Consider the following 14,214-nt stretch of genomic DNA (forward strand, 5'->3'; position numbering starts at 1 on the left):
TGTATCAGGCTGAGCCTGGCACATGATGAGGATGTATTGACTCTGCTCAAGGCATCCGCCCACAAACCTGCCTCTATCCCTCCCCAGAGCTCCTCTTCCCATTTGCCCCTTAGCTCCTCTATCTGAGTTTCCCTCGACTCCATGAGTTCTTTGTAGATATCCGATACCTTTCCCTCTCCCACCTCTCATACCGTTTAAAAGCCTTCTGACATTGGCCGTAAGTTGCCTGCCCTTCACAAACCCCGTCTGGTCTTCCCTTATCACCTCAGGGACACAGCCCTCTAGCCTTGAGGCCAATATTCTGGCCAACAGTTTGGCATCCACGTTCAATAGGGAGATTGACCTATATGACCCGCATAGCTCAGGGTCCATCACCCGCTTCAGGATCAAGGCCTGCGAGATTGTTGGGGGAAGGGCACCCTGCTCCCTTGCCTCATTAAATACCCTCACCAGCAGCGGGCCCAGCATCTCCGAGAACTTCTTATAAAATTCAACTGGGTAGCTGTCTGGTCCCAGGGCCTTACCCAATGCCTGGCCTCCAGCCCCTCTATTATTTCTTCAATTCCAATCAGGGCTCTTGACCCCTCCATCAGTCCTTCCTTCGGACTTCAACTCACCCAGAAACTGCCTCATCCCCTCTACCCCAGCTGGTGGTTCCGGCTCATATAACTTGCTAAAAACTCCTTAAACACCCCGTTCACCCCTGCTGGGTACAAGACCGCATTCCCACGTCTGACCTTCACTCTTCCTATCTCCCTGGCTGCCTCCCTTTTCCTCAGCTCATGCGCCAGTATCGTATTGGCCTTCTCACCGTACTCATATACCGCCCCCCTAGCTTTCCTCAGTTGCTCCACCGCCTTCCCTGGACAGCTCAAACTCCATGTCTAGCCTCTGCTGCTCCTTCAATAACCCCGCCTCCGGGGCCTCCGAATATGTCCTGTCCACCTGGAGTATTTCCCCAACTACCCTGTCCCTCTCTGCTTGCTCCACCTTTTCCCTATGGGCCCGTATCGACATTAACTCCCCCCTAACCACTGCCTTCAGCGCTTCCCAAACCGTTGCTGCCGAGACACCCCCCGTGTCATTTATTTCCAAATAGTTCTGGATAGATTCCCTCACCCGCCCGCACACCCCCTCATCCGCTAACAGTCCCACATCCAACCTCCATTGCGGGCGCTGCCCTCTCTCCTTACTCACCCGTAAATCCACCCAATGTGGGGCATGGTCCGACAGAGCAATTGCCGAATATTCGGTATCAACCACCCCCGCCAGTAGAACCATGCTCAGAATAAAGAAGTCGATCCGGCAGTACGCTTTGTGCACATGGGAGAAAAAAAGAAAATTCCTTCACTCTTGGCCGTCCGAACCTCCACGGGTCTACCCCACCCACCCCCACAATTCACCTCCATTGGCCCGCCTTTGGGCATCCACTGTCCTCGACCTCCCCGTTTGTCTCTCAGCAACAGTTTCCCCTCTGTCAGCAGAGCAGCTCCCTCTTCCCCCCTCCGCCCCACTTTAGCAGCACAAGAATCCCAACCCCCCTGAACAAACTTACCACCTGCTCACCACCCGCTCCCCCACTGCACTTCCGTGATTTAGCCCACCTAGCCTGGTAACCCACCCATGGCGCCAGACATCCTACCCCATCCCCCCCCCCGCTCGAACATACATATTCAAAACATCACAGTCCCCAATCAACACACAGTAGAAAAAATCCCTCCACCATCTACCTACTGAAATAAAGTTAACTTTACAAATCTAAGCAACGGCCTAAAAAACTGTTACACAGAGAGCACTGCATATACAGATCAAAACTAAGGAAACGTTAACAGAATCGATACCGCAATACCTTCCCCCAAGGTTCAATGCCCTCAAACTCCTGCCAGCCTTTTGTCTTTGATAAAGTCCATCGCTTCGTCCGGCGATTCAAGGTAAAGTTCTTGGCCCTCAAACGTGACCCACAGACGCATTGGGTAACAACCCAAACTTCACACCCTGCTCGAAGAGGGCCAATTTTACCCTATTGAATCCAGCTCGTCTTTTGGCCAGTTTCACGCCCAGGTCCTGGTAGATGCGCAGCTCACAGTTCTCCCACTTGCAGCTCAGTGTCTGCTTCGCCCACCGCAAAATCCGCTCCTTACCCAGGAAGCGATGCATTCGCACCCGGATCACCCTCAGAGGTTCATATCACTCGCGGCTTCCTCGCAAGCGCTCTATCTACTTCCAAGGGTCGAGAAAACGCTCCATCTCCCATCAGCTTTTCCAGCATATTTGTCACACATGCCCTTGCGTCCGACCCTTCACTGCCCTCCAGGAGGCCAACAATCCTCAGGTTCTGTCTCAGGGACCTGTTCTCCAGGTCCTCCTGCAACTTTTCCTGGTGGTCCCTCATCAGCCCCACCTCCACCTCCAAAGCGGTTAAATGGTCCTCGTGCTCAGCCACCTTCTGGATCGCCGGTCTATGGGCTTCCAGCCCGTTCCACCCAATCAATCCTTGCCTTAATTAGGTTGCCTTCATTTGCTTGGTGAAGCTCTCATGAATGAACTCCACCCGCAGTAACATTGACCACTGTGTCACCAAACCGGGATCCTGCGCCTCTGCCATGCTTTCCCGCGCTGCAGGTTCTACAGTCAGCTTCGCTGCTCAACTAATTCTTCTTTTACGACTGTTTCTGGTCCACGGCTCCACATACTAGTGGGGGATTTCTCCTCACTGTCTCACTCTCCACCGATGTTTCTAATAGAATTCCGAAAAAAATTGGGAGAATAGGTTCAAAATGTCCGTCACGAGCGGGAGCTCCCAAATGCGCGACCTCCTACTCCATGGCCGCCACCAGAAGTCAAAAGGATGAAATTTAGCGACAGTTTGGTCCGGTGGGCTCGTGGAAGGGCGGGAAGCAGCAGAGGCAGCTGATCGGATTGACTCAATCTCAGTCACAAAGAAGCTCCACAAGCTCCTCACACTTCTTGTTGGAGGTGAGGATGGAAGAGACAGGAGAGAGCGAGAGAACTTCAAAAGGAACTAACTTGTGTCAGAGATATTAGAAAGTTTCAACACTGCGTATTTAACATAATTCTAATTTATTTAACTTTCAGCCAGAATATTAGCCCCTGTAAATGGGCCGGACTTTGTCATCAGCAGAAAGAGACCCAAATGAACATGGCTCAGTCCTGAATGTGAGTTCACAGCAAAATCCAATCACTGTGGTTACTTGTGGCCTCGTTGGTGTTTCAGCAGGTGGGATGAAGTGGTGAATCCCTTCCCACACTGGGAGCAGGTGAATGGCCTCTCCCCAGTGTGAACTCGTTGATGTGCAGTGAGGTAAGATGATTGTCTGAACCCAGTCCCGCAGTGAGAGCACCTGAATGGTCTCTCGTCAGTGTGAACACGTTGATGACTCATCAATTCCCAAGAACTATTATAGCTCTTCCCACAGTCTGGACATTGAAACGGTCTCTAATCAGTGTGAACTCGCTGGTGACTCAGCAGGTTGGATGACTGAGTGAATCCCTTCCCACACGTGGAGCAGGTGAATGGTCTCTCCCCAGTGTGAACTCGCTGGTGACTCAGCAGGTTGGATGACTGAGTGAATCCCTTCCCACACGTGGAGCAGGTGAATGGTCTCTCCCCAGTGTGAACTCGCTGGTGACGCAACAGGTTGGATGATTGAGTGAATCCCTTCCCACACGTGGAGCAGGTGAACGGTCTCTCCCCAGTGTGAACACGCTGGTGACTCAGCAGTTTGGATGACTTAGCGAATCCCTTCCCACACGTGGAGCAGGTGAACGGTCTCTCCCCAGTGTGAACACGCTGGTGACTCAGCAGGTTGGATGACTTAGCGAATCCCTTCCCACACGTGGAGCAGGTGAATGGCCTCTCCCCTGTGTGAACTCGCTGGTGACTCAGCAGGTTGGATGACTTAGCGAATCCCTTCCCACACGTGGAGCAGGTGAATGGCCTCTCCCCTGTGTGAACTCGCTGGTGACTCAGCAGGTTGGATGACTTAGCGAATCCCTTCCCACACGTGGAGCAGGTGAATGGTCTCTCCCCAGTGTGAACACGTCGATGAGTTTCCAGCTTGGATGGGTAAGTGAATCCTTTCCCACAGTCCGCACATTTCCACGGTTTCTCCTCAGTGCGGCTGCATTTCTGTCTCATGGGGCCTGATGATGTGTACGGTTTCTCCCCAGTGTGAATTCGCTGGTGTTTCCGCAGTGTGGATGACTGAGTGAATCTCTTCCCACACGTGGAGCAGGTGAATGGTCTCTCCCCAGTGTGAACTCGCTGGTGTTGCCGCAGTGTGGATGATTCAGTGAATCCCTTCCCACACGTGGAGCAGGTGAACGGTCTCTCCCCACTGTGAACTCGCTGGTGTCTCAGCAGGTTGGCTGACTGAGTGAATCCCTTCCCACACGTGGAGCAGGTGAACGGTCTCTCCCCAGTGTGAACACGCTGGTGTTTCCGCAGTTGGGATGATTCAGTGAATCCCTTCCCACACGTGGAGCAGGTGAACGGTCTCTCCCCAGTGTGAATTTGCTGGTGTTTCCGCAGTGTGGATGATTCAGTGAATCCCTTCCCACACGTGGAGCAGGTGAACGGTCTCTCCCCAGTGTGAACTCGCTGGTGACTCAGCAGGTGGGATGACTGAGTGAATCCCTTCCCACACGTGGAGCAGGTGAATGGTCTCGCCCCTGTGTGAACTCGCTGGTGACTCAGCAGGTTGGATGACTCAGTGAATCCCTTCCCACACTGGGAACAGGTGAATGGTCTCTCACCAGTGTGAACTCGCTGGTGTTTCCGCAGTGTGGATGACCGAGTGAATCCCTTCCCACACGTGGAGCAGGTGAACGGTCTCTCCCCAGTGTGAACTCGCTGGTGACTCAGCAGGTTGGATGACTCAGTGAATCCCTTCCCACACTGGGAACAGGTGAATGGTCTCTCCCCAGTGTGAACTCGCTGGTGACTCAGCAGGTTGGATGACTCAGTGAATCCCTTCCCACACTTGATGCAGGTGAACGGTCTCTCCCCAGTGTGAACACGCTGGTGTTTCCGCAGGGTGGATGAATGAGTGAATCCCTTCCCACAGGTGGAGCAGGTGAATGGCCTCTCCCCAGTGTGAACACGCTGGTGACTGAGCAGTTTGGATGACTTAGCGAATCCCTTCCCACAGGTGGAGCAGGTGAATGGTCTCTCCCCAGTGTGAACTCGCTGGTGACTGAGCAGTTTGGATGACTTAGCGAATCCCTTCCCACACGTGGAGCAGGTGAATGGTCTCTCCCCTGTGTGAACTCGCTGGTGACTCAGCAGGTGGGATGACTGAGTGAATCCCTTCCCACACGTGGAGCAGGTGAATGGCCTCTCCCCTGTGTGAACTCGCTGGTGACTCAGCAGGTTGGATGACTTAGCGAATCCCTTCCCACACGTGGAGCAGGTGAATGGTCTCTCCCCAGTGTGAACACGTCGATGAGTTTCCAGCTTGGATGGGTAAGTGAATCCTTTCCCACAGTCCGCACATTTCCACGGTTTCTCCTCAGTGCGGCTGCATTTCTGTCTCATGGGGCCTGATGACGTGTACGGTTTCTCCCCACTGTGAACGATGCTTTTTCCTTCCATGTTCAAAATCCGGTGATATTCCGGATATGATAAATTGAGGACCCTGTCAGACCCTGATGTGATGCTTGGTTTGAGTTTCCGGACTTTGAAGCCTCCCCTTCGAACACCCTGTGAAATTGATTGAAAACAGAAAATAGGGAGTGAGTGAGAACCCACAGAAACACAAAGGCAGGTTGTGAAATTGAGCTGAATGATTCTGGTCATTTGTGGGGCCGGCTCTCGGACAAAGTGACCATGAAAACTGCTGGATTGTTATAAAAACCCAACTGGCCTCTTTGGGAGGAGAAAGAGGTGAAGAGGGATTTTGTACATCTACAAGTCATATTAAAGAGAATAGATGGCAAAGCAAATTCGATCTTGAGCTTCATAAACAATAACCGAAGAGACAATGCTGGAACATCTCAGCACGTCTGGCAGGATCTGTAGGGAGAGAAAAGATCTCATGTTGAGTCCAGATGGTCCTTTGTTAGCTCTTTTCTCTCCCTACAGATGCTGCCAGACCTGCTGAGATGTTCCAGCATTTTCTCTTTGGCTTCAGATTCCAGCATCCGCAGTAATTTGCTTTTATTCATAAACAGTAATATTGATCCCAAAACTATGCTTCTGGTGGCACGATTATTAGCACTGCTGCCTCACAGCGCGAGGGACCCGGGTTCAATTTCGGCCTTGGTGACTGTGTGTGTGGAGTTTGCACTTTCTCCCCATGTCTGCGTGGGTTTCCACCCGGTGCTCAGGTTTCCTCTAACAGTCCAAAGAAGGGAAAGTTAGGTGGATTGACCTTGATAAATTGTCCCTTAGTGTCCAGGGATGTGCGGGTCTGGTGGGGCTATGAGGTTACAGGGACAGGGTAGGGTGTGGGCCTAGACAGGGTGCCCTTTCCGAGAATCACTGCAGACTCGGTGGGCCGAATGGCCTCCTTCTGCACTGTAGGAATTCTATGGCTCCAATTCCGTTCTATGAATCTTTATAAAGCTCTGGTCACCACTCTTCAGGAAGAATGTGAAGGTTCTTGGAGAAGGTGCAGAGGAGATTTACCAGAATGGTTCCAGCAAAGGAGGTTGAGGGGAGATTTGATTCAGGGACACAAGATTATGGCTGATTTCCATCAGGTGGACAGAGAAACTCTGTTTCCATTCACTGATCGTACAAGCAGTCAGGACACAGATTTAAAGTTTTGGGTAAAACCTGCATTGAACGATACAAGATCCTGAGGGCTTTTGACAGGGTGGATGTGGAGAGGATGTTTCCTCTTGTGGGAGAATCTAGAACAAGGCGTCACTGGTGCAAAATAAGGGGTCACCCATTTCAGATGGAGATGAAGGTATTTTTTTCTCTTGAGGGTTGTAAGACAGGAGGTGGCACAGTGGTTAGCACTGCTGCCTCACAGCACCAGGGACCCAGGTTCAATTCCGGCCCTGGGTGACTGTGTGGAGTTTGCACGTTCTCCCTGTGTCTGTGTGAGTTTCCTCCGGGTGCTCCGGATTCCTCACAGAGTTCAAAGATGTGCAGGTTAGGTGGATCGGCCGGGTTAGGTGGATCGGCCAGGTTAGGTGGATCGGCCAGGTTAGGTGGATCGGCCAGGTTAGGTGGATCGGCCGGGTTAAGTGGATTGGCCGGGTTAGGTGGATCGGCCAGGTTAGGTGGATTGGCCGGGTTAGGTGGATTTGGCCTTTCTAAATTGCCACTTCATCTCCAAGGACGTGGATGTTAGGTGGGGTTATGAGGATGGAGTGGGCATGGATGGGGTGGGCCTGGGTGGGGTGCTCTTTCAGAGGGTTGGTGCAGACCTGATGGGCCGAATGGGCTCCTTCTGCACTGTCGGGATTCTATGACTTTGGAACTTCCGTCCTGAAAATGCAGTGGAAGCAGATTCCATTAATATTTTTTTTTTTTTTAATTTAAAGTGCCCAATTCATTTATTAACAATTAAGGGGCAATTTAGCGTCACCAACCCGCCTACTCTGTACATCTTTGGGTTGTGGGGGATGAAACCTGCACAACTACAGGGTTAATGTGCAAACTCCACACAGAGACCCAGAGCCTTGATCGAACCTTGAACCTCGGCGCCGTGAGGCAGCAGTGCTAACCACTGCACCACCGTGCTGCCCTGTCTTTGAATATTTTTAAGGCAGCGATGGATAGATTTTTGATAAGCAAGAGGGTGAAAGATTATCGGGGTCGGCAGGAATGTGGAGTTGAGGTTAAAATTTTTGAATGATGGAGCAGGCTCGAGGGACCGACTCCTAGTTTGTGTGTAAGGAGCAGGCTCGAGGGACCGACTCCTAGTTTGTGTGTAAGGAGCAGGCTCGAGAGGCCGACTCCTAGTTTGTGTGTAAGGAGCAGGCTCGAGTGGCCGACTCCTAGTTTGTATGTAAGGGGCAGGCTTGAGGGGCCGACTCCTAGTTTGTATGTAAGGAGCAGGCTCGAGGGGCCGACTCCTAGTTTGTGTGTAAGGAGCAGGCTCGAGGGGCCGACTCCTAGTTTGTGTGTAAGGGGCAGGCTCGAGGGACCGACTCCTAGTTTGTATGTAAGGGGCAGGCTCGAGGGGCCGACTCGTAGTTTGTGTGTAGGAGCAGGCTTGAGGGGCCGACTCCTAGTTTGTACATAAGGAGCAGACTCGAGGGGCCGACGCCTAGTTTGTGTGTAAGGGGCAGGCTCGAGGGGCCGACTCCTAGTTTGTGTGTAAGGAGCAGACTCGAGGGGCCGACTCCCAGTTTGTATGTAAGGAGCAGGCTTGAGGGGCCGACTCCTAGTTTGTGTGTAAGGAGCAGGCTCGAGGGGCCGACTACTAGTTTGTGTGTAAGGAGCAGGCTCGAGGGGCCGACTCCTAGTTTGTGTGTAAGGAGCAGGCTCGAGGGGCCAACTATTTTTTTCAGAGATCCAAAAATCTTTTTTACTGTTCTAATGATTTTACAGAGGCCCCGGCATGAATCTCACCAAGGCAGAAGGTAACATTTTAATTCATTGGAAGTCTACTGATGACCACGATGGCATGCGCTGCGAGCCTGGACCGGATGCCAACTCTCCCGGATTGACTGACTGGACACTCCAGAGTTTTATTTTATGATTTGTGGGAGTCACTGGCTGGGCCAACATTTATTGCCCATTCCTAATTTCCCTTAAACTGAGTGGCTATCCCAGCCAATTGTTGATTGTTATAATGACCCATCAGGTTCACTCATGTCCTTCAGTGAAGGAAATCTTCTATCCTTACCTGGTCTGGCCTTCATGTGATTCCAGATCCAGTCAGCTGGTTGACCCTTGAAATGCTCTGACATGCCCTCAGTTCAAGGGCAATTAGGGCTGGGCAGTGAATGCTGGCCCAGCCAGCGACACCCACATCCCGAGAATGAACAGAAAAGAAAATCTGCCGTTCTTAATTGGTCTGGCCGACATAAACATAGCGTGCAGAAGGAGGCCATTCGGCCCATCGAGTCTGCACCGAACCACTTAAGCCCTCATTTCTCATCTCTATCCCCGTAACCCAATAACCCCTCCTAACCTTTTTGGATAATAAGGGCAATTTAGCATGGCCAATCCACCTAACATGCACATCTTTGGACAGGAGGAAGAAACCGGAGCACCCAGAGGAAACCCACGTAGACATGGGGAGAACGTGCAGACCCAGCGGGGAATCGAACCTCGGACTCTGGTGCTGTGAAGCCACAGTGCTATCGACTTATGCTACCCAATCCATTCTTTTATCTCCACTCGACCCAACTATCCTAACGCACCCTCAGATGACCTCCCACATTCAACCTCCCTGTAATATTGAGTTAATCCAGTGGCTCAGTGACCTATAAAATTTCCTGTTTAAGAAGCACCTTTTCCTCCAGGGTTGTGTGTCCCTATCTCTGTCATCTCATCCAGCCACCGAGATGTTTGCTCTCATCTAATTCTGGACTCAGAATGAGATAGACAATTGCAAATCAGGAAGCGAATCAAGGGAATTATGGGAATAAGACGAGAAAGTGGAATTGAGGATATCAGATCAGCCACCATTTCATGGAATGGCAGGACAGACTCGATGGGCCGAATGTCCTACTTTGCTCTATATCTTACATGTTATGGTCATGAGCATTCTCAACATTTTTTGCTTTTTAAAAAATAAATTTAGAGTACCCAATTCATTTTTTCCAATTAAGGGGAATTTAGCGTGGCCAATCCACCAAAGATGGGTTGTGGGGGCGAAACCCATGCAAACACGGGGAGAATGTGCAAACTCTACACGGACAGTGACCCAGAGTCGGGATCGTACCTGGGAGGTATGTGCTGTGAGGCAGCAGGGCTAACCCACTGGGCCACAATGCTGTATTTAGCATTTGCAATATTAATCACTATGACTGGTGTCTGTTTTTTCAGTTGCTTGAGAGCCAAGCTGTGGAATTCTTCCTTAAACCTCTCCTGCTCACTCCTTCACTTTCCTATTTTCAGAATCTCCTTAAAACCTACCTTGCAGACAAGCTTTTGTCCACCTGCTCTGATATTCCACTGTGTGGCTCAGTGACAAATGTTGCTGAGAATTGAGCGACACCTCGATGCCTCATAACAAAAATGCATCAAATTGGGGCATGTTTCTCGTTTTCAAATCCTCGACATGTTGCATAATTACTCTCGGTGGCTGAGGATGCACCAGGATGTCCATCACCATCTGAATCAGTGTGGCCTCTGCGTCCACCTGAATCCAGCTCTGAGAACAGAAGGTCGCAAACTCACCCCTGACCACCGGAAGCCTGAGGCCCCGCCCACACTATTGCGTCACATAACGGCGCATGCGCTTCACTCCCCACTGATCCAAGGTGGCGGCCGGTCACCTGGGCCTGCCCCTGGGGAAAAGCCTGGGTGTTACAAATCCGGGGCCTCCAGGTTCCTATTGAGGTTGTGAGACCTGCACTGGGTGTTTATGAAGCTTCCGCTGCCTCCCCACCCCCACTCCCGGCTCCACTCCTCCCTCCGGCCCACCGACTCTCACCCGTTCAGAAAAGCGTCTCCCGCACGCACAGGGCCCCAGCAAAGTGACACTGCGCATGCTCCACATACAGCCCAGCATTGCGCCTGCGCGGTTGGCTCCTGTGGAGTGAATAGGGCACTTGCACATACAAAGGGAATACTGGGTAATTACAGCGCCATTGAACCATGACACTGCAGTGAAAATAAATTTGTTACCCAATTGAGATCAATTGCTTTTCAAAAAAAATCACACCCATTTTTGTGAATAGGTGCTCGCTATATACATTTTTCCAATTAAAGGGCAACTTAACGTAGCCAATCGAGTTAACCTACATATATTCTTGGGATGTGGGGGTAAGACCCATGCAGACACTGGGAGAATGTGACCCGGGGCCAGGATTGAACCCAGGATCTGGGAACCATGAGGCAGCAGTACTAACTACTGCACCACCGTTCCGTCCCGGTACTCTCTTATATTTCATTTCTGGGAATAAGGAGAGATTTTTAAGCATTTCCAACCTTGTTTTCAGCTCCCCGGATTCTATTTGGACTGGGTTCTGTCTCGGAATCATTGCTTTCCCTCTCTTTTTCTCTCTATTCCCCTCTCTTTTTCTCTCTATTCCCTGATATTGACTGTTCATTCCATTATCGATGGAAATAATTTGGCCCTTCACCCCTGTGCTTGCTGATGATACGACCATAGTGGGCCGGATCTCAAATGACGATGAGTACAGAAGGGAGATCTAGAGTCTAGAGGAGTGGTGCAGCTGCAACAATCTCTCCCTCAATGCCAGCAAAATGAAAGAGCTGGTCATTGACTTTAGGAAGCAAAGTACTGTACACACCCCTGTCAGCATCAACGGGCCGAGGTGGAGATGGTTAGCAGTTCCAAATTCCTAGGGTACACATCTCCAAAAATCTGTCCTGGTCTGCCCACGTAGACGCTACCACCAAGAAATCACAACAGCGCCTATACTTCCTCCCGAAACTATGGAAATTCAGCATGTCCACATTAACTCCTACCAGGTTTTACCCGATGCCGGTGTTTATGTAGTTACATTGTGTACCTTGTATTGCCCTATTATGTATTTTCTTTTACTTCCTTTTCTTTTCATGTACTTAATCATCTGTTGAGCAGCTCGCAGAAAAATACATTTCACTGTACGTTGGTACACATGACAATAAACAAAATCCAATCCAATCTTTGGATATTCAATCAAATTATTTACACCAGGTGGCACTGTCAGAACAATATCTATCTGATATATCAGGAAATGAAATGAAATGAAAAATGAAGTGAAAATCGCTTATTGTCACGAGTAGGCTTCAAATGAAGTTACTGTGAAAAGCCCCGAGTCACCACATTCTGGCGCCTGTTCAGGAAGGCTAGTACAGGAATCGAACCATGCTGCTGGCCTGCTTTCAAAGCCAGCGATTTAGCCCTGTGCTAAACAGCCCCAGGATGTGAACAGGATGTGAAGATGCCGGCATTGTACTGGGGTGGGCACAGTAAGAAGTCTTACAACACCAGGTTAAAGTCCAACAGTTTAGTTTCGAATCACCATCTTTCAGAGCGCAACTCCTTCATCAGGGAAAAAGGTGAATGGAGAAGGTCTTTCCAACATATCAGAACTAAGATCTGCAGTCCTGCCATATCCAATCATGAATTGTGGTGAAATTAAACAACTCACTGGAGGAGGAGGCTTCACAATATCCCCATCCTCCATGATGGAGGAGCTCAGCACATTTGTGAAAAAGACAAGGCTGAAATATTCACAATAATCTTCAACAAGAAGTGTCGAGTGGGTGACCCAGCTTGGTCTCCTCCAGAGGTCCCCAACATCACAGATGCCAGTCTTCAGCCAATTTGATTCACATCACGTGATATCAATAAATGGCTGAAGGCAGTGAATACTGCAAAGACATTGGGCGAGATTCTCCCATCGGGAAACTAAGTCCCAACGGCAGAGTGAAAACCAGAGTGTTTCACTCCGACATCGGAGGCCGCTTCTCGCCCCCTATTCTCCCACCCCCGGGGGGCTCGGAGCGCCGCCGCATCATTTACACAGGCCGGTCATTGGTGCAGTGTAAAAGCGGCGCCGCATAAATTATGCAGCCGTCACCTGCGCATGCGCTGGTTGGCCAGCGCCAACCCACGCATGCGCGGTTGCCGTCCTCCCCTCGGGTGACCCGCAAGAAATGTCGGATTGATCTTGTGGGGTGGGGGAGGAAAGGAGGTCCTCCTTCAGAGGGGCCGGCCCGCCGATCGGTGGGCACCGATCGCGGTCCAGACCCCTTTTGAGCCCACCCCCGGTGCTGCATCTCCCCCCACTGTTCCCGCCGGCAGCAAACAGGTGTGGACAGCGCCAGTGGGAACCCGTCATATTGGGCCTGCCGCTCGGCCCAACCGGGCTGGAGAATCGCCGCTTGCTCATTACAAACGGCGAGCTGCGATTCTCCCAGCAGCCAGCCGTAAATCGCGCCACGCCGGTTTGGGGGGCTGGGAGAATCATGTGCGGGTGCCGGGGTGGGACTCACGTGGCACCCCCGCGATTCCCCTACCCTGCGTGGGGGGAGGGGGGGGGGAGAATTCCGCCTATTATTCTGGCAATAGTATTAAAGACTTGTACCATACTCCTAGCCAAGCTGTTCTAGTACAGCTAGAACACTGACATCTACCCGGCAACTGGAGGATAGCCCAGTGGTTAGCACTGTTGCTTCACAATGTCAGGGTCCCAGGTTTGATTCCCGCTTGCGGCACTGTCTGTGTGGAGTCTGTAGGTGCTCCCGTATCTGCGTGGATTTCCTCCGGGAGCTCCAGTTTTCTCCCACAAGTCCTGAAAGATGTGCTGTTAGGTAATTTTGCATTTCTGAATTCTTCATCTGTGCACCCGAACAGGCTCTGGAATGTGGCGGCTCGGGGTTTTTCAAAGTAACTTCATTGTAATATTAATGTAAGCCTAAGTTGGTATGAAGTGTGTAGTGAGGAGTGATGACTGAATGAATTTTTTTACCACAGATGGAACAGGTGAATGGCCTCTCTCCAGTGTGAGCTTGCCTGTGTGTCCGAAGATCAGATGAATTTGTGAAACCTTTCCCACAAATAGACCAGGTCTACGGTCTTTCCCCAGTGTGAAGTCGCTTGTGTATCAGCAGGTGTGATATGCGATCTGGAGGAGCATGCTCCACACTCCAAACACACTCAGAGCAGATAAATGGTCTCTCCCCTATGTGAACTCGCTGGTGTGTCAGAAAATCAGATGAATTAGTGAATCCCTTCCCACATACAGAGCAGGTGAACTGTCTTTCGCCAGTGTGATTGTGTTGATGAATTTGCAGTGTGAATGGATAACTGAATACCTTCCCACAGTCCCTACATTTCCACGGTTTATCCATGCTGCAGGTGTCTCTCCAGTTTGGATGATCACCTTGATTCTTGTTTACACACAGATCACCTGCATGGTGTCTCCCCACTGTAAATGGTGCAATGTTTGTTTCAGGCTGTGTAACTGGTTAAAGCTCTTTCCACAGTCAGTTCACTGGGACACTCTCACTTGGTCTGTATGTATCTCGGTGCTTTTCCATTCACACTAATGTTTAAGATCCCTTCCCACAGACAGAACAAACATTCTCCTTCCACATTCAAAGGC

General features: G+C 50.9%; 1 protein-coding gene across 1 annotated transcript; it reads right to left on the reverse strand.

The window, feature by feature from the left end:
* Positions 1-3,277: 3,277 nt before the first annotated feature.
* LOC119960920 (zinc finger protein 850-like) lies at positions 3,278-5,530 on the reverse strand (the record flags this gene model as incomplete). The annotated part of the gene is made up of 1 exon (XM_038788504.1): positions 3,278-5,530. A coding segment is annotated over one exon (2,073 nt), but the record flags the coding sequence as incomplete, so codon positions are not given.
* Positions 5,531-14,214: the final 8,684 nt, after the last annotated feature.

Source organism: Scyliorhinus canicula, unplaced genomic scaffold (genome assembly GCF_902713615.1).
Source record: "Scyliorhinus canicula unplaced genomic scaffold, sScyCan1.1, whole genome shotgun sequence".
NCBI classification, from domain to species: Eukaryota; Metazoa; Chordata; class Chondrichthyes; order Carcharhiniformes; family Scyliorhinidae; genus Scyliorhinus; species Scyliorhinus canicula.